We start from the raw sequence: 19,937 nt of genomic DNA on the forward strand, positions 1-19,937 counted from the left end.
CTTGTAGAAACATATTCATATACATATCCCTAATAAACTGTTTTTCACTTGCAGGCCTTTGTTCATGCTGTTCCTTCTGCCTAGTAAGCAGATCCTCTTATTTGGCTTGCCAACACCTGCACAATTTTCTCTATTCACTCACCGCAGCCCAGCAGGAAGCGAGATGCCTCTCCTTAAGTTTCACACTACCTGTCCACATCCCAACTATAGCACCAAGTATGTTCATTTGAAATTATTTATGTCAGTCTTCCCTAGTAGTTGGTAAGCTTTCTGAGGACAGGAGCAGTGATCTGCAAATACCTGACAAATATTCATTCTATCTTTAGGATATCTTATCCACTGTTATAAACTTAATAACAAAATTAAAATAAGTTGGACTAAATATTGAAACAAATAAATAACTTCATTACTTCTGCATGTTTCCACACTTTATAAAGTCATCAGTAAAAAGATATAAAATGTGTAAGGACTTCAGCTGCCAAAAATTTTGCCATGTTTTATAAAATGATAAAAGTAGGTCTTAGGATAGGAGACAGGATGATTAAATTAAAAATATATAGTAGTAATGTGCCAAAGTTAAAAAAGAACAAATTGTAAACTGTTTACAATTACAGAAAATCATAATACTTTTCAGCAGTTGTTTGATTTGGAAAGTTTTGCAAAAATATTATCCAAAGTATTTTTTTTTCTACAAGAGGTTTCTCGTTCCTTTTATTATTTATATTAAAAAATACAACTTAGAGATTAGTATTGAATATCATAAAACCCAGTATCCATCAAATCTACTCAGATATTTTTCTCTACTTTCCCAATGTCTCCTTTTATGACTTTCATGTTCTTATATGATTAGATCTGGCTCAGAAGGAAGAAACTTTCACTTCGTCTGTCAAAACCTAAACTATTTGACCTTCGAGGCATAGAACAAAATCTACAATTTTTGGATAAAATGTGGTGTTCCTGTCACTTATTTAAGTAATTTTGGGAAATTAAAAAAAAGTATAATCTAAAATTTTAAAGAAAATTAGTGTTACCAGAGGCATAACAAGAGCATCTGGCACAACTAGTATTCAATGAACAAATAAAGAGAACCACATAACAGTTTAACGGTCACAATTATAAATGCCTCTAATTAGTATATGTTCTTCTGACAAAGTCTTACTTTATGTTAGCTTCCTATTTCCTAATTCAATCACATAATTTTGTGCAATTTTTCCTAATTATATTTTGGCTTAGAAGTTTTATTATGTGAATTTTTGATTACTTCTCTGAGATGGAAAACAATATGAGGTACTTTGAAATTTCAAATACATACTGAGAGGCAGAGTGCAGTGGCTGACACCTGTATAATCCCAGCATTTTGGGAGGCCGAGGGGGGCAGATCACGAGGTCAGGAGATTGAGACCAGCCTGGCTAACATGATGAAACGCTGTCTCTACTAAAAATACAAAAAATTAGCTGGGCATGGTGGCACACACCTGTAGTCCCAGCTACTCGGGAGACTGAGGCAGGAGAATCGCTTGAACCCGAGGCGGAGGTTGCAGTGAGCTGAGATTGTGCCACTGCACTCTAGCCTGGGCAACAGAGCCAGCAAGACTCTGTCTCAAAAAATAAAATAAAATAAAATACACACTGATATTTTCTTGTAGCTAACGACTATGAGGCTATTTGAAAGGGCTAGGCACTGGCTTTCTGGCTACTGCAGGCACCCTAACATAGATCTGAGGAGATGGGAACACATCTACAATTCAGCACTATATTGAGAAATATGTTTTTCTAAAATATAACTGGGAGAAAGTTAAAATACCTTTAAATGTAATATTTTTTTATTAGCAAGATGTTGATATTATAAAAATAATTCCACTCTCCTGATAAACATCCTTGAATATTCCCTACCTGTCAGAAGGTGGAGCTCTAAACATATTTCAAATACTGGCTTTTACATATGCATTTCAGAACTGTGTGTAACAAGGAGATTAAAGCAGGAGTAAAGTCTTCAGAAAAATGGTTCTGAAGAACATTCTAATTCTCCCAGGATAAAATAACTCACATCTCCCAGTGTGTACACAGTTAACCAACAAAAGAGATGTTTAGTATGTTCCTTTGAAATTTCAGTATATTACCCTACTATAAAACTTGAGGCACATGTAAATCAAATAATAAAACACCCAGTCTATTTAAAAGGCAAAACATTTAAAAAAATCTGGAGTACCTAGTAAAATGTAGGCAAGGTCATTAACACTTACAAGCATCTCGGATGTAGAGTAACATGGCTACGAAGATATAATCTACTAAACCCAGGCTGAGGCCGTCTGCAAACAAGGCATCCCAGACCACCAGAAGGTCCTGTAGGGGGAACTCTCGTCCAAACAGCAGGCGCACCCACCTTCTAGAAAGAAACAAAACAAAAATTCAGAAGACAGTACTTTTGAGAGTAATGTGGAGAGTGATCATTTTCTGAAGTAACTGTGAAAAACTATTAACTGAACACAGTGAGCAAATATTATATATCAAAAATATATAGTAAGATCTACATTTTAAGCTTTCAAATGAATTTTATAATTGTATAACTAGGCCATAATCATTAAATGCTATTATATACACAAGTATTACATTTGAAAAAAGTCAAAATCTTTCATATTTAACAGAAATCACAAATTTCCAAAAGGTGAAGAGAAAATGAATGTTTAGTACTCTCGTAGTTGCTTTCACAGGTAAGGTTGTAAGTTAAAAATAAAATTTTCCAAAATTTCATGATCTCTACTGATTTTCTGTGGTTGTTAATTCCTTTTTGCAAATGTTTATATGACAAATCCTACACAAACTTGGAAAACTGCATTCTCACATCTCGCTTCTATTTAAAATAATTCATTTTAAAATTAAGTGTGGGAAAAAGCCAGCAGATACCTATTTTTTTGGTCAAGCACAGGTAGTTATTTTAAATGTAAGATACAGTCATACTAAATTTTTTTTAGCTTTGCAACAGATATACCTGACCGATAAGGCTATCTTTCTAGGAGTGCTTTTCAAACTTATTTCTATTACCTTGAAAATAAATATGCCACAGAGTAAACATAAGCAGCTAATAAGAATACCAAGCAACATCTGTATATAATTGTACATCACAGTGACACTTTAGACTTTCAATAAATGCTATTCATATCTAATTCTTATAAGAAAAAAATCGATGTTTTTATTTATTTAACTTCTAATTTTATATAACATGGCTACAATTTCCTTAAATAAGTCTTTTTCTAAGGACTTCAGCTAGAATTCTACGTGATTCTAGCACATAGCAAAGAATTAAAAATTCTAAATTTCTAGTATCATCAAATTGTATAGAATAAAACAAATTCTTTAAAAAAATTAAGAGATGTTACTTCTGTGTAAAATTAGAAACCAAATATAACCATCTGTGGGGTTAAAGAAAGGCAAAATAAATTCAAATACTTTCCTCAGAGTAATATATTTAAGGAGGAATCAAAGATGTGACAAAATGCTCTATACTCACAAATATGTATCATAGTTTATTAGGAACTATGTGATTGAACACAAGTTTTTTTAATTCACATTACCAAATTAACCAATAGAATAACTAATTATATTTTCAACTTCATCAATTACTCAGTTTTTCAGTATAAAAAATTTAAATGCCCAATATTTATCTTTTAAAAAATGTTATAGTATCTCATCATTTTTATCTGCCTTTCAATTTTTATTCCACTGCTATTAATAAAATGGGGGTGATCAACACGCATTTTTTTTGGTCTAATATGACAGTGTTTACATGGCTTACGGAAAAAAACAACTTCTCCACACATTTCTAATTCTTTCAAATTATATAAACTAATATTTACTATTCCAAGAAGTACAAAAACATCTCTAAATTAAATAGGCTGCTATTCTTAATTACAAAGAATTAACTAATCTTGCAAAGAGTATCAGGGGAATCAGAGATGGGCACAGCAAAAAAGTACATGAACTAAACCATTTTGGGCCCTTGTTCAAAGGATTTTTAACGGATACAAATGTTTGCATTCAAACATTTAAAGTGTGGTTACAGTTATTTGGCTGCCACAACTGCAAGAAAAATCCATCAATGAGGAAAATGGATGATGGTTAATACACAACTACAGTTAAGAATACAATGTTTCCCCTCTTTCCTTACAGCTCAAATTCTTGTCATTTTCTTATCAGCAATCGCATCTTAGATTTCATCACAGATAGTGCTTTAAGAATAACAAAAAAACAAAGTAGCCCATTTCTTAGAAATAATTTCTATACCCGTTATTTCTACAACAAAGTGCCCATTTATTCCCAGAACTTCTCTTGCATCCTTCTTGACTCTGAAGCTACACACATGCAGCGATTTTCACTGCAGCAGTCAGGAAGGTTAACTGCAAACATCTAGTAATCTATACTGAATAAGATGCATCTTTATTTTCTGTGTCAAATTGTTCACATATTTAATATCTCCAAAACTACACACAATGCATGTCTTTAGTACTTTTATATTTAATGTGTTATCTACAATGTGCTGCTTTATGAATCTTTCATATTGCTTCAATCTTGAAGTACCTTGCCAAATACACTGCTATAAAATTCCAGGGCAAGGACCAAATTCTGCGTGTGTGAGTGCATGTGAAAGACAGAAACAGAGAGAAAGTGAGAGAGAGACAGATCTAGAAAGTTCTTTGTAAAGACCTCCATACACTTTGCTAAGTGCTTTATATATTTACAGAAGTCTTGTTAACCCCACTGTAAAGCCAGGCAAAGGGATACCTAATTTGGAAGTACAGGCATTGATCTTGTTAGTGGTGGCACAAAAATAATCCAGGAGGTAGAAAGAATACTAAAAACATATAAGAAAAAAAATTATCATTGGATGCCTAGCAAATACCAAAAACACATAAGAAAATACCAAAAACACGTAAGAAAAAAATTTATCATTAGATGCCTAAAAAATTAGCAAAAATACATAGGAAAAAAATTTATCATTAGATGTTTCTTTTATATAAAGACTGTTAATAAGTTGTACACGCGAGGATATTAAAGTAAAATGTTGTCTCTATTTTATATGTAATTATAAGAAAATTAAGGCCAAATTCTCAAAATATTTAAGAAGAAGCATATAACTAATGGAATGCTTTGGGACCAACACTGACCTTATCAATAATTTAATCATTTTATCCCAGTTGGATTTAGTTCTCATATATATTCACAACACACAAATTTCCTGTGCTATTTTGGGCTTTCTTCATTGAGCTTAAAAGCCAAGGAAAAAGGCAGCTCTTTACAGAATGAGTTAGAAATTATTTTAGTAAGCTTTTATATTCTTGGAAAGAAAAACTTACTCTAAGAAAGGAGGTCTTGTAAAGAAGTCACTCCTAAAATTAACATGCTTTTATTGTAGTTAAAAACATTTAGCGAGAGTTTAATTTGCACTTAAGGGTAGTATTCAACCTTTTCCCCTTAAAAATAACTTCAGTTTAATTGCTTGATACTATTAATCTTGCTTTATGGATGTTACACCTGCAGACTGCCATGCTCATAACCATATATATTTTATCACTTGTGATAATACAATAATTCATATTTTACCAGATCTACTTAGTAATTAAGATCTGCACAAACAGAAAAGAATATCCGAGGTATTAAATTTAATAATAAACCACCCAAAGAGAGGACAAGTCTCTATGTTTGCCTTTATACCATTATTCTCCATTTTAAATTTCTGTGTAATTAAGCTGCTGTTCCCAGGGGATCAGTAACTACTGTTGGTGTTATTGCTTGGTGAATGACCCATGGAAACACCAAGAGAAATTCATTTTTACCCATCAGTTTATGTAAAGAACCAATTTGACTGAGGTTTAAATAAACATAGCCTTAATCCAACCTGGCTGTAGTGGGTTGCATATGGAGAAAGAAAATTAAATCCTAGGTCTTCACTTCCCTATTCTTTTCCGTTAATGGCTCTTTAGTGAGATATGGGTACAGTAACCTTACAAGAATAAGTAATGTAGAAATGCTATATTCAATTTAATTTAACAAACATTATAAGGGCATCTTGAGTAACCTGTGATCAAGAAACGATACTACTAGGTGAGCATTCTTACATAAAAGAACAATGTTAGATTTTTGTTCAATGATATCAATTTTGTGTTTTGCTTTCTGTTCACTTGTATTTTTCAAAGCTAACAATTCATTTTTAAACTATATCTGTTATGGAATAAACACAGAATCCAAGTTCTGTATTAGTAGTCAAGAAAAATAAAAGCAAGCCAAAAATGTTTATCTGTGTGTTTGGGTACTTTTTTTACTGATTTTAGGCCCTTATATTGGGTTTCTTTGTATGCAGTTCTTTTGAAATTAATACACCTTGAGTTTTCCTTTATATCAACTCTGTGAAAACAGTCTTAAAATTGCAACTAACCACTGGATTTATTATACTTAAGGTCACAAGGAATTCTCATATTTAATTTGAACTTCTTCAGAAAACAAAGTCACTAAAAGATGGGAGCCCAAAATAAATAATTTTACTCCAATTTTATACTTATTAGTCTTCTAAGGGTTCTGCAGAATATCATATTATGGTCATCTTCTATACCCAACATTTTTATGATCTTATATTCGTGGAAAAGCATAGATATACAAGGCTCTATCTTCCATTCAGACTATTTTTGCGTATTACAGTTGTTCTGACAAAACAGTTTCAAACACTTGCCAAAGAGAATAAATTACATTAGGAATGAGTGGTATTTATTAGGAACTTATTTTTGGAATAAGAAACCTTCCTTAATAAAGGGCTATGTACTGCCCTCTGAAAGGAAGAAAGCATTTTCCCCGAAGTCAAAAATATACTTTTAACAGTTCATGTCCATATTCTGTGGGGGTTAAATTAGGTTAACATGTGTTCCCAAAAACGCAAATTCAAGCTGGGTTCAATCCATGGATTACAAGGAAAACTTAGAAAGCAAATTGGAATTCTTTAGACACAGTAATTCAAAGTTTCTGTTCTTTCTCTTTCTGAAGCAGAGTTTGATGGCTTAAAGGATTCAAATATATGCTCAAAGCATTCAGATCCCAAATATTTTTTGAAAGACCTAATTGAAATAGTTGACTAGATAAAAAATTAAACAGGTAAGCATCCTCCATTATTGGATGACCATAATATGATATGTTTTTGATGCTTGAACATTTTCTCTTTCTCTCTCTCTCTCATACACACATACCTCTTTCAGATGTATGCTTGCTGTTTGGCTTATAAGTACAGTACTTCAAGGACTGAGTAACTTTCGCATGTATAATTTACCAGGAAATTCCAATAAAGCTAATGCATGATGGTAACAGTCTAATATAGCTATAGTTGTATCAACAGGATACATTCTCTGTAAGAATCCTTTTGTCCATTCCAACTATGGAGCAGCTGGAATCTTAGCCCTGACAGGACAGGCCTATGGGGATACATGCTGCTGAGAAGTAACCTCTCTACCCTATCACTTTCTTGGGTTCCACCACAAGTAAGCTACTGGGTATCTCCTTGAGGAAATTACTTAGAAGCCACTGCTGTGTATGAATTAAATATATAAAGAATTAATGTGCAGTTGTTGACCATGTTGGAAAAATTAATTTTAGCCTTTTTCATGAAAACTGTTTTTATTCATACCAGAGACAGTTCTTACTTCTAGAAAGTCTGCAAATAGGCTTTGCTCTACCATTTTACCTTCAGGAAAGGAAATTATGATCAAATACATTTTCTAAAATTGCATATAGAGATTTGCTAAAAATAATTACTCCTATCCTCCCTAATCTGAAACTCATTTAAAAAAATAAAACATGTGTGACTTAATTTTTTCGAACTGTCACAGACATTTCAAATACCAATGGGATGTTAACTATAGTGAATAGCACTTTTCAACTTCCACTGCATACATCTCCCTAATACATTTATATACATTGTTGGAAGAACTGACATGAGATATAACACTAAGCTGAGAAATATCAGAATCTATTGTCAGGGATGCAGGTAAGATCACAGTCATTGTGTTTCCATAAGCAGTCAATCTCACCACCAACAATTACACTGGAAATAAAATTCTTGTTACTGAAAGGGACATGGGCAAAATCCACAGATGGATACCTATTAAGAGAGTCAGAAGGAACCCACTCCTAAAGGGCAGCAGGGGTATCTTATTGCCTTTGACCTTACCTCTAACCTATAGCTTTAAGTACCCTCTGGGGTTTTCACTGGCCCTCTCTTCCTTCTCTTCTTTCCTATTCCAGAAAGTGCCCTAAACCAGTCTGGCAGCTCAGGGTTTAGGACACTGCTTTGCCCAGGCCTGATGTTTGAAGGTTTCACACCTATTAGTGTTACTGCTCCCAGTTACATTTTCCAGAGATAAAAGCACTGATAAACAAATCTCGGCTAAATAGTAAGTTACTGATATTGTTTCGGTTTCTCTCTCTTCTCCAACAGATCACAAGATCTTTGGAGTTATTTGGTATGAGACAAAGAGTAGGGGGTTAACAAATGTTTATTTAATTAATATCAATCTTCTTCCTGAAGTTAGTTCTTCTTGACCAGAGATGATCTTGATCTTGGGCCTACATGCTGGACCTTTCACAGGATTTCTAGCTGCTCATCAGTCTTCTCCTTGGGCTTCTCCTTTCTCTCTGTGGAGAACCCTGAACATACATTCTGAGCAGTAAGTGATGAGATTTATGCATGAATTTATAAAAGCCTCCTAACTCCTCTGGAACCTTCCCCTTTCATTTCCTGAACTCTAGTTCCCTGCTATGCCCGTATCTCCAATGTTCCTCAGCTGGGGCGTGTGGTCTCCTAGGACCCTGCTATTCAAAGTGTAATTACAGGGTGAATAGGGATCCTAGGAGACCACACGCTCCAGCTAAGGAACATTGGAGGTATGGGCATGCAGGGAACTAGAGTTCAGGAAATGAACTGGCAGCTTGTTAGATATGCAGACTCTGAGCCCCCAGTATCGTGCTCCTGGGTTAGAGCTTCACTTTAACGGAATCTCCAAGTGATCTGCATGTACATTTAAGTTTGAGAGACACTGGACAAGGTGACAAATTCCTGTTTCCTGCCCATATTTCGGCTCCAGATCTCAGGGCTCCTAAAATCTACCACACATTCACATGAAATGTTACTCCATGAGGAGAGAAAAAGCAAAAGTTATTGGATGGCTATTCTAATTACAGTAGTCTCAAACTTTAGCATGCAGCAGAGGTGTCAGGAGGGACGGTAAAAACACAGATTGCTAGAATCCATCCCCAAAGTTTTCTGATACCGACGATTTAAGGAGAGTCTGATAAATTTTTTTTTTAAATGGGGTCAATACAAGCATTTGCTACTGTGTCCAGAGATAATGTGTATCTTGAACTAGTTCCTAGGAGATAATAATGCTGCTGGTGTGGGAGCCAAACTATGAGAACCATACATAGGAAGTTCTACTTTGTATCTTCTCAGCCTACTCTTGAGTGTGTATCTTCAAATTGGCTCACTCTACATGTCTAACCGTTCAGCCAATGGCCACTACACATTTAATGACTGGGATACAAAGTATCCACAGTCAAATTTCTCTTAGAATTCTATCTCTATTAGTTTATATACATTTTATTTTCTAGGAAAACACTACTATAAAAACATGACCCAATTAAAAAAAAAAAAAGGGTTACAGATGTGAGGGTGACAGAAGTGAGATAATACCAAGACTGCCAGGCCCAAAAGGGCATTTGGTTACTCTGCATGTAAGAAGCCTCATGATACTGGCATCCTGGCTGAATGGTCATCCACTTTGTGTTCCTCTATTCTGTATTCTAACCCTAAGGTTCTACACTATTAGCTATGTGGATGTGACTATTCCTAAAATAAAACATGCATTTAAAATGCTATTCCTGGAAACATAAAGAACTAAACTCCAAGAAACATTTCTTCACTGATAATATTATCAGCTCTGTGATGTACTGGTGGAAGAGGGATTTCAGGATAAGGGAGTTCACCTGGAACCTCTCAAATCTCAATGCACAGTGGAAATAAATGAAGATCCCCAAATGATAATATGCAAAGGATATTTGTTTAGAGTTCGCAATAGCAAGAGAGTTCAGTTACCATTACCTGTGTTTGGAAGATAATCCAAAGTAGCCAAGGGAATAATAAAGCTATACAGTGTGGCGGGGGTTGGGGGGGTGGGGAAGAGAGGAGAGGCTTCAGGTGTGACCCACTGAAGGTTGTAGGCATGGCAGAGGGCTAACTAGAGGTGGAACACAATATATGATTGACTTGGGGAACATATTTGACTTTCTCGAGGTTGGTCCTGCGGTGGAAGCAGAAAGTAGGGCAAAAATAGGGAAGTCAGCAGCCACTGACCAAGGCTTAACTGTTTTGGACCGATTTTGCTGCAAAAGTTGTAGTTTGACTTCTGGGGCATCTTATCTGAGTCAGAGTTCTGTTGTCACATATAGTGTAGCCACTGCCCATTTGCATGTTTGGTCTTTCAACATAGACCCCTGGCTTCTCAGCCTATGTCTGTCCCCAGCTTAGAATCAAGTACAGTTAGAGAAATTCACAAAATTACTTTTCCTAATAGCTCTGAAGTCCAAACAGAGACAAGTTTGTGAGGCAGTGGAGTTTTGTTTCCTACTTTCAAACATTTCATGAAAAGTATAAAACAGTGAAACTTAAATTCATCAGTAGAGAGACGTTGCGGACCCCTTTGAGAATGTAATCAAGTGTATGAGCCCTCTCTTCTGAAAAATACACACACCTATCCCCATATCATATCTATTCAAGTGCAAGCCATTTTAGGAGTTAAGCTAATTCAGGGACCTTAGGTTAAGAACTGCTCTATATTTATGTTATTCTGGATGCTTGTATGATCATGGAAAGTTATATTCTACTAAAAGGAATTCTCAGCTTCCTTGTGCCCATTTCAAAGCATCTTTCTTACATTTAAAAAAACAGCCTTATTTACCTTCTTGAAGGCTCACTGCATTAAGGCTCTGCTAGTGAGGAGATAATCCGTGTGGCTTAGCTGGTCAAACAGCCTATAAATTAGCGCTATCAGAAAATGCCCATGACTTGGCAATACTCATCTTCACTGATCTGGGGTTGGAAAGGTTGAGGTTGGGGGAGAAGAACTTTCTTCACCGACTTCTTTTCCTGGCTCATGCCAGCCCTGATTTGATCAGAAGACTGGTAAGAAAAACAGTAAGAATCTTCATTTAACAAATATTTCCTAAACTTCAACAGTGTGGCAGGTACTGTGCTAGGCCATAGAGTAAAGGTTATGCTGACAACTCTTAATCACTAACTGGAAAAATTATTCAAAATAAAATATTAACTCAATAATAATCCCATCAATCTGGTTTACCACTCTGCATTTTTCGGTGCCCTCTCCACACTAAGTCCCCCAAGCAACTAGGATGTACTCAGGGAATGCTAACTAATGGTAACATTAGCAACATATAATTAGAAAGGTAAAAACAATTAGAAACATTACTAAATACACTCCAAAGCGAAGTATTAATGGTTTTTGGATTATCCACCATTTGGGATTATGTATGTCCCAGTTACTATCCATTAATGAAGATAATCAAGAGCTGAATGTATCTGCATGGGGCCCAGGTAATTCACACGAAGGCAGGGAGAGACAGGGAGGAAAAAAGGAAACTTTGAAGGAGCCATGAAGGGAAAGGGCAGTCAACCGCACCATATTCATTACTTTGAGAATATGGGTTTCGTTAGAAATTCAGAAGTCCATCTCAAATTGACATAAATTACTTTTTCTGATTGTGAAAGCTAAATGAAAACAAAAGAGTTAAAGGCAGGACTGGCTGCTCCATTTTATTCCTGTCTGATAGCTAAATTTAACACCCAAACAACTTTACAATCAATTATACATATGTCTGTGTGTGTATACACATACATATATATATATGTGTGTGTGTGTGTGTGTGTGTGTGTGTGTGTATATATATATATATATATATTTTTTTTTTTTGAGATGGAATCTCACTCTGTTACCAGGCTGGAGTGCAATGGCACAATCTCAGCTCACTGCAACCTCTGCCTCCTGGGTTCAAGCGATTCTCCTGCCTCAGCCTCCTGAGTAGCTGGGACTACAAGCATGTGCCACCATGCCCAGCTATTTTTTTCTTTTGTATTTTTATTAGAGACAGGGTTTCACCATGTTGGCCAGGATGGTCTTGATCTCTTGACCCTGTGATCCACCTGCCTTGGCCCCCCAAAGTGCTGGGATTACAGGCGTGAGTCACCACAGCCGACCTACGTGTGTGTGTGTGTGTGTGTGTGTGTGTGTGTGTGTATTTAAGGACACTTAAGGACAAATATATATATATATGTGTGTGTATATATATATATATAAAATATACATATATACATATATATGATATATATACACACACACACATATTTGTGTGTGTGTGTATATATATCATATATATGTATATATGTATATTATATATATATATGTATGTATATATTATATACACACACACACACACACACACACACTTAAGGACAAATACATACCAATCAAGGAAAATGTATTTTTTAATGCATGGAAGATTACAACTCAATTTTTAAAATAATCATACACAATTTCTGATAATGGCAAATACCATGCGTTTATATCAAGTTTTTTAATTTTAAAAGTACTACCACATTTGATCTTCAAATAAGCCTGAAGTCTATAAAAGTAAATGGTCTGTGGAACGCATGCATTAGAACCATTTGGGGGGAAAAACTCCTGCATGTTTCCGAGATACAAAGGTGATTTCTTTGCTCAGCCCCAGTTCGTAAGCACTGATGCAAAGAAGCTAGGCAGGAGCAGGCATCTTACAGATACATCAACAGAGGATCATGGCGCAACCTGAGGTCACATCTCATCCAAAGGCAGATTTTACAATGATATTATAACAACTAGCTCAGAGTTTTTTCTATTCTTTTATATTTTCTTTAATTTCAAAAGGATAGCTAATTTAGACATGTATTTTTAAAATCGCCTCCCCACATTAATGTGGAGAATCACTGGATTCGGAATGCATAGTATCTAGTATTGCTATGTCATCTGTGGTAGCTGGGCTTTCTGAGTAGAAGAAACAGTGTTTTCTGAAGTACTTATTTTGATGAATTGCAAACTGCTATTTCATGAGTACCCCAGTTAAAATACAGTGGTAATTACAGCTATAGGACCCTACAAAATTTAGAGGGCTTCTTTTCAGGGAAACTCATTAAGGAAACTATAAAGAACTAAGAACTTACAAAGAGAAATTAATTGCCACTTTTGGTCAGCCAATTTTAGAAAGACTTAGGAGGTTTAGAATTGTATTTTGGACTAACGGACAGAACAGGAACTCAGTTAAGTTTAGTTTACCGAGGGCATCCTGGTTTATAATACGTTCATAAATTAATCTGCTCATAAGCCAACTCACATATGAAGCAGCAGAACCATCCCATAAAATACTTTAAATTTATTTTTGTCAACATACTCATCTCCTTTCCACATCAGCTGACGTTACTGTGGCTGAGTTCTGGTGCTAAGATGCTCCAAATCCATGATCTGTTTGAAGCACTGCTCTCTGACCTTAGCCTCCTATCTCACTATCTTTCTCACTTCCTTGATTTTTTTATTCTCTGTGAATTAAAATGAAAACTATGTGGAGTTATTGTTTTGCTAATTTATAGTTTTTTTTTTTTAATGGTGAAAAAGAACTTAAAAGTATAACAGGACATACAATAAGCAATTTTCTTTTCCAACCCAAATCCCCTCCTCAACAGCAAATCTATCTTCCCAAGGGTAGCCAACGTTCTTATATGACAGAGACATTTTTATGCATGCATGTACCTCTTAAAAGCATAAACAGGGGCACCTGCTTTTAAATTTAACAATGATTGCTAAAATGAAGATTGTTCCAAATCAACATATATAAAAATAAATACCTTGTTCTTTATTATGGTTGTATAGTATTCCATAGTGGATATATAATGATTTAAATAGTCCTTTTATTTTGGGGACATTTAGATTCCTTTGTTATTACATATGATACTGCACTGATTAACTTTGTACAGGTCTTTGTTTATGTAAGTATATCTTAGAAGCAAACTGCCTACTTCACGTTACCTCAACACTTTAATTTAGGATCTTTGATTGCAAAGAATGGTACTGAATTATCTCACACACAAAAAGGAAAATTTGGGAAAACTGTAAAACAGTGGTTTTCAAAGTGTGGTCCCTAAACCAGGAGCATCAGCATCACATGAAAATTTGTTCAAACTGCGAATTCTTGAATTCCACTCACTCATACCTACTACATCAGAAACTCTAGGCACAGCTAAGCAATCCATATTTAAACAAACCCTTTGGGTGATTCTGATGAAAGGTCTAGTTTGAAAATCACTACCTTAAGACTGTATCAGAGGAAAGAGTGTTGGGACAGGATGCTGCCAGGAACCAAGGAAGTTTTAGGACTCCTAACTTTTCTGTCTCTCTTTGGCTACAGGGAGGTCTCTTTTTCCAGAAAGAAATTTTATGGCAATGTCATATTTACCAAAACTTTTCTTCGTAGTTTATGGGCTTGTGAATTCCCCACCTGATAATAATAATCATTTTATTTCAGTTTTATTTATATTATTGATTCATCTGTTATTCATTTTGGTGCTAAATAGAGGTATAAGTTCATGATCTACCAAACAGCTAGTTAGTTCTCAAAACTGTATTACTGATAATCCACTGTTTCCCTAATGAATTGAAATTCTACCCTTAGAGTATTAAATTCCTCTATGTATTGAGGGTCTGTTTCAGAATTTCTATTTTCTTTTAGCTATGAGTCTGTCTAATTATGTGACAAATCCAAACTGTTATTATTATGATATCTTTATAAACACATTTAACAGTGGGTTCATTCCAGAACATAAATTAATCTGCTCACAAACCAACTAAGATAGGAAGCACTCCTGGCTATACTTAAACGTGTATGTTTCAAATTTTTTTTTTAATTTAAATTTATGCATTTGTAGTTTTCTATCATTTTATTTATTTTTACAAACAAGGTCTCACTCTGTTGCCCAGGCTGGAGTGCAGTGACCCAATCATAGCTCACTAAGGCCTTGAACTCCTAGGCTCAAGCAATCCTCTATTCTTAGGCTCTTGAGTAGCTGGGAATAAAGGCATGTGCCACCATGCTCAGTTACTTTAAAAAACACTTTTTTCTAGAGACACTACGATGCCCAGGCTGGTCTCAAACTCCTGGCCTCAAACATCCCAAAATGCTGAGATTACAGATGTATGCCACTATACTCAGTCCTATATATTAAACTATGTAAATAAACTAACATACAATTTTTATTATTTTCTCCAAAAGGAAACACTTATCAATGCATTTTTTTCTGTCATTTATGGTTTGCTATTAAAGCACAACTGCTTTTGGTTTTAACTCCTTTATTTATTTTGCTGTTATTTTTATTACTTGAGATGAATATTTAATTCACATATTTCTATTCCTTTTTGTTTAGTAACAAGAGTATAAGGCTGAGAATTTCTAAGAGCATTGTTTTAGTCAAAACCAATAGGTTCTGATCAATACACTTTATCTTTTTTTTTCTAGGAATTTGTAATTTTGGTTTTGATTTCCTTTTAGTACAAGAGAGTTTTATGATTTTCTGTGCTAGTTCTTTCTTGTGGGTTGTTTTCTACTTTTGTGATTAATTGCAAGTTTTGTTCTCAAAAAATGTGAACCATACTATTTCTACTATGTAAAATTTACTGAATATTTTTGTATGGCTACTTTTAAAATAAATATTCTATGGATACAGTTATTTCATTCCGTTTACAGTACAGAGAGTTTGATATATACCAATTATATCCAACTGATTAAAGGTGAATAACTAGCTTCTCTATACTTTTACTTTACAATGAGTCTGCCGGATTTGCCATTAGTTAGAAGAGGTATCAGTAGCTTATTACTACTGCATTCCTATGTGTTTCTCCTTATATTTCTTGTAGCTGTTATATTAATTCTGCTGTTATTTGCGGGGGATACAACGATTAATGAAAGATCTTCATTGTGAATTGTAAACTTCTTAACTATGAATTGTTCTCATTTATCTCATTCAATGTGATTTGCTTTAAATTCACTTTGTCTGATATGGATATCATTACACATACCTTCATTTCTGTTTGCTTTTCCTGCAAAGTCGCCACAAATTGTTTTGTTTTCAATCTTTTTTGTTTCCTTTGCTTTAGGAGTGATTTTCTTGTGATCGAATAGGGTTGACTTTATTTTATTTTAAAAAATAGACCTGACTTCCCCCCAGACTATGATGGAATAACTGCGTATATCTCTACTGCTCTCACATTATAAACAGAAAACTGGACAAAATATATAAACATGCAGACACCAGAAGATAAGCAGCACAGCACTGTGATTCCTGACATAAGGAGGAAAACCCCAGATGAATCCTGTGATCATTGCCTTTCTACCTGGATGTACTTTTGGAACTATAGAGCAGGAAGGAGAAACCCAAAGCAGAATGCATTGCTCTTAATAAGTTTAAAAGATACAGACTTAAAGCTGAGGAAAGTGTGCAGGACATGTCACCTTTAAAGGAGGAAGCTATGCAGAGAATAATCTCCAGAAACCTGCAAAGGGGTCTCCTTAAGAGTTTGCTAAATACGAAGTGTGCATATGAAGGGTAAACTTCTAGAAGGTCAAGCAAAGAAGAAATACCAGAAAAGGAACTACTACACAGCAGTGGAAAAAGACTCCAAGGTTTTATAATGCTGGGAAATATTCGTTTTCTGAACGGTCAAACTGAAGAGAGGTTACTACACACATGAAAAATTCAGTAGAATTCACAAAGCACCACCATGCCTTAGCAGCGGGGTTAAATTGGCTCTTGGGAAGACGATACATTAGAACTGCACTTTAAAAAGGTCTAAAAACAACTATCAAAAATATCAAGATTATCTGAAAGTAGTTCAACAGCCTGCCAAAAGTAAACTCAACATTTCTTTAAAGAAAGACTATAAAGTCAGAGAAGTTGAATTACATAACATTGAAAATTTACAGCATTTAATTAAAAAAAAAAAAACCCACAAATTATGTGAAGAAACAGGAAAACCAGATCAACTCACAATTAAAAAGGAAGCAAATAACACCAGTTTATCACAAACTCTTTATGAAGATATCAAATCTTCTGCATTACCAGAATTACAAGCCAGCATTACCAGCATTCCAAAACCTAACAAAGGCACTATGAGAAGACTGTAGACAAACATTTACCATGAATATAAGCACAAACATTCTTCACAAAATATTAGCAAATAATTTCTAACCATATATAATGGGCATGGAGACTGGAAAGGAAGAAATAAAATTGTTTGTAAGTGCAGATGACATAATTGTCTATAAAATCCCAAACAACTCTACAAAAACCAAACACTATTTCAACTAGTGAATGAGTTTAGAAAAGATATAGGATGCAATGTCAATATACCATAATCAGTTGCATTGCTATATACTAGAAATGAATTACTGGAAATTGAAATGAAAAGAAACAGCACAACAAACCCCAAAAACTATTGGGGATGAATACAAAAAATAAATGTAATATATATATATATATATATATGCTGAAAACTATAAAAAAATGATGAGAATCACAAAGCCCTAAATAGAAAGTTACACCATGTTTATTGGCTGGAATAATCACTATTGTTAAGATTTCTATTTTCCTAAAATTGATTTTATAAATTCAATGCAATCTTAATTAAAATCCCTTGATTTCTGGAAAAATGAACAGGCTGATTCTAAAATGAGAATTGAAGAGGAAAGGACTAAAAATACTCGAAACAATTTTAAAAAGAAAACCAAAGTTGGAAGACTCATACTATGTGATATACAGAATTACCATAAAGGTCTTTAATTCAAGACAACATAGTATTGGTATTATATAAGATACCTAGATTGACAGAACAAAGTTTGGAAGTAGACAAACATATATGGGCAATCAATTCTTGTTAAAGATATCAAGGAAATTCAACTGCAAATGGATGGTCTTTTTCACAAATCATGTTGGAATAACTGCGCATCCATTACAAAACAATGAAGCTTGTACCAATATTTTACATTATATTAAAAAATTAACTCAAAATGGGTACAGGCCTAAGGTCAACAATTGTAAAGTATCTTGAAAATAGGTAGGAGAAAATCTTGTGACACTGGCGTAGGTAAAGATTAATACATAGAAAACTCTAATAATAAAACTAATAAACTGAATTTTATTAAAAATTAAAAACTTCTCTTTGAAAGACACCATTAAGAAAATAAAAATAGGCAAGGCGTGGTGGCTCGCACCTGTAATCCTAGCACTTTGGGAGTCTGTGGCAGGAGTTTGAAACCAGCCTGGCCAACATGGTGAAGCCTTGTCTCTACTAAAAATACAAAAATATTAGCAGGGTCTAATAGTGGGCATCTGTAATCCCAGTTAAAAGTTAGCAGGGTGTAGTAGTGGGCATCTGTAATCCCAGTTACTGAGGAGGCTAAGGCAGAAGAATCGCTTGAACCCAGGAGGCAGAGGTTACAGTGAACCTAGAATGCACCACTGTACTCTAGCCTGGATGACAGAGTGAGATTCCATCTCAGAGAAGAGAGAAGAGAGGGGAAGAGAGGAGAGAAAGAGCAGAGGAAGGGGAGGGAGAGGGAGAAAGGGAAGGAGAGGGGGAGAGGGTGGGGAGAGGAGAGAAGGAGAAAACATAAGCAACACATTGGGAGAAAATATTTACAAAATACATACATGCAAAAAGACATTTCTTGAATATACAAAGATCTCTCATAACTTGATCATAATAATACCCCAATTTTTAAAAATGGACAATATAAGAACAGACGCCTCACCAAAGAAGTGGTATATTGCAAATAAACATACAAAAAGATGCTCAATGTGATTATTAGGAAAATGCAAAAAATCACAGTGAGATACTACTATACATCCATTAGAATGGCTTTTTAAGAAATGACAAAACCAAAACAAAGTGGTGACAAGTATACAAAGTAATTGAAACTTTTATAAATTGCTGATGGTAATACAAAATAGTATAGCCATTTTGGAGAGGAGTTTGAAAATAATTTTACCGTTTCTTATAAAGTTGAACATAAATTTATCATATAGCCCAGTGATCTGTCTCCTTGGTATTTATCCAAGACAAATGTGTTTACACAAACACCTGCATATGTCAATTTGTAATGGTTTTATTCATAATTGCTCTAAACTGAAAAACTCAAATGTCCTCCAACTGGTAAAAGAATAAACAAATTGTGGTATATTCAGACACTGGAATAGTACTCAGTAATAAAAGAAAACAATGAACTATTGATAGAGGTAACAATATCGATGAATCTTAAATGTATTATGCTAAGTGGAATACACTGGAATTAAAAGGCTACATATATATGGTATTCTGGAAATAGTAAAACTATACAAGAGACTAAACAGATCAATGATTACCAGGGATTGAGGGAATGACTACAAAGGAATATAATAAAAAATTTAAAGTGTAGGAACAGCTTTTATGTATTGACTACAGTACAAATGTATGTGTTTGCCAAACTATATTTTGATAAACTTTAAAAATATGACATTTACAGGAAAAGCCACAAAAACCTTGAATGCTAAGTAATCACAAACAAAAATGGTAGAGAATTTTTCTAAAAACCTATGTTAATATAGTATTAAAGTCAAGTGAATGAAAACATGGTGAAGTAGATAAATTCTCTGTGACTATACTCACCTCACAAAGCACTAAAAATGTACTATGTGAGGAGGAAATCTGAGGAAGCTTAAATAATCTAATAGAAATATAAACAGGCACCACACACACACACACACACACACACACACA

At 34.5% G+C, this 19,937-nt stretch overlaps 1 protein-coding gene across 10 annotated transcripts in view; it reads right to left on the reverse strand.

Moving 5' to 3' along the window:
* Positions 1–19,937, reverse strand: part of TBC1D5 (TBC1 domain family member 5) — a 553,318-nt gene that overhangs the window by 140,722 nt on the left and 392,659 nt on the right. For all 10 annotated transcript variants that reach the window (XM_037736376.1, XM_017522211.2, XM_037736379.1 and 7 more), the window contains one exon: positions 2,244–2,386. In XM_037736376.1, coding sequence (XP_037592304.1) covers positions 2,244–2,386 — 143 coding nt within the window. The remainder of the gene's footprint in view (positions 1–2,243; positions 2,387–19,937) is intronic.

This window comes from Cebus imitator, unplaced genomic scaffold (genome assembly GCF_001604975.1).
Source record: "Cebus imitator isolate Cc_AM_T3 unplaced genomic scaffold, Cebus_imitator-1.0 Scaffold24, whole genome shotgun sequence".
Taxonomy (NCBI): domain Eukaryota; kingdom Metazoa; phylum Chordata; class Mammalia; order Primates; family Cebidae; genus Cebus; species Cebus imitator.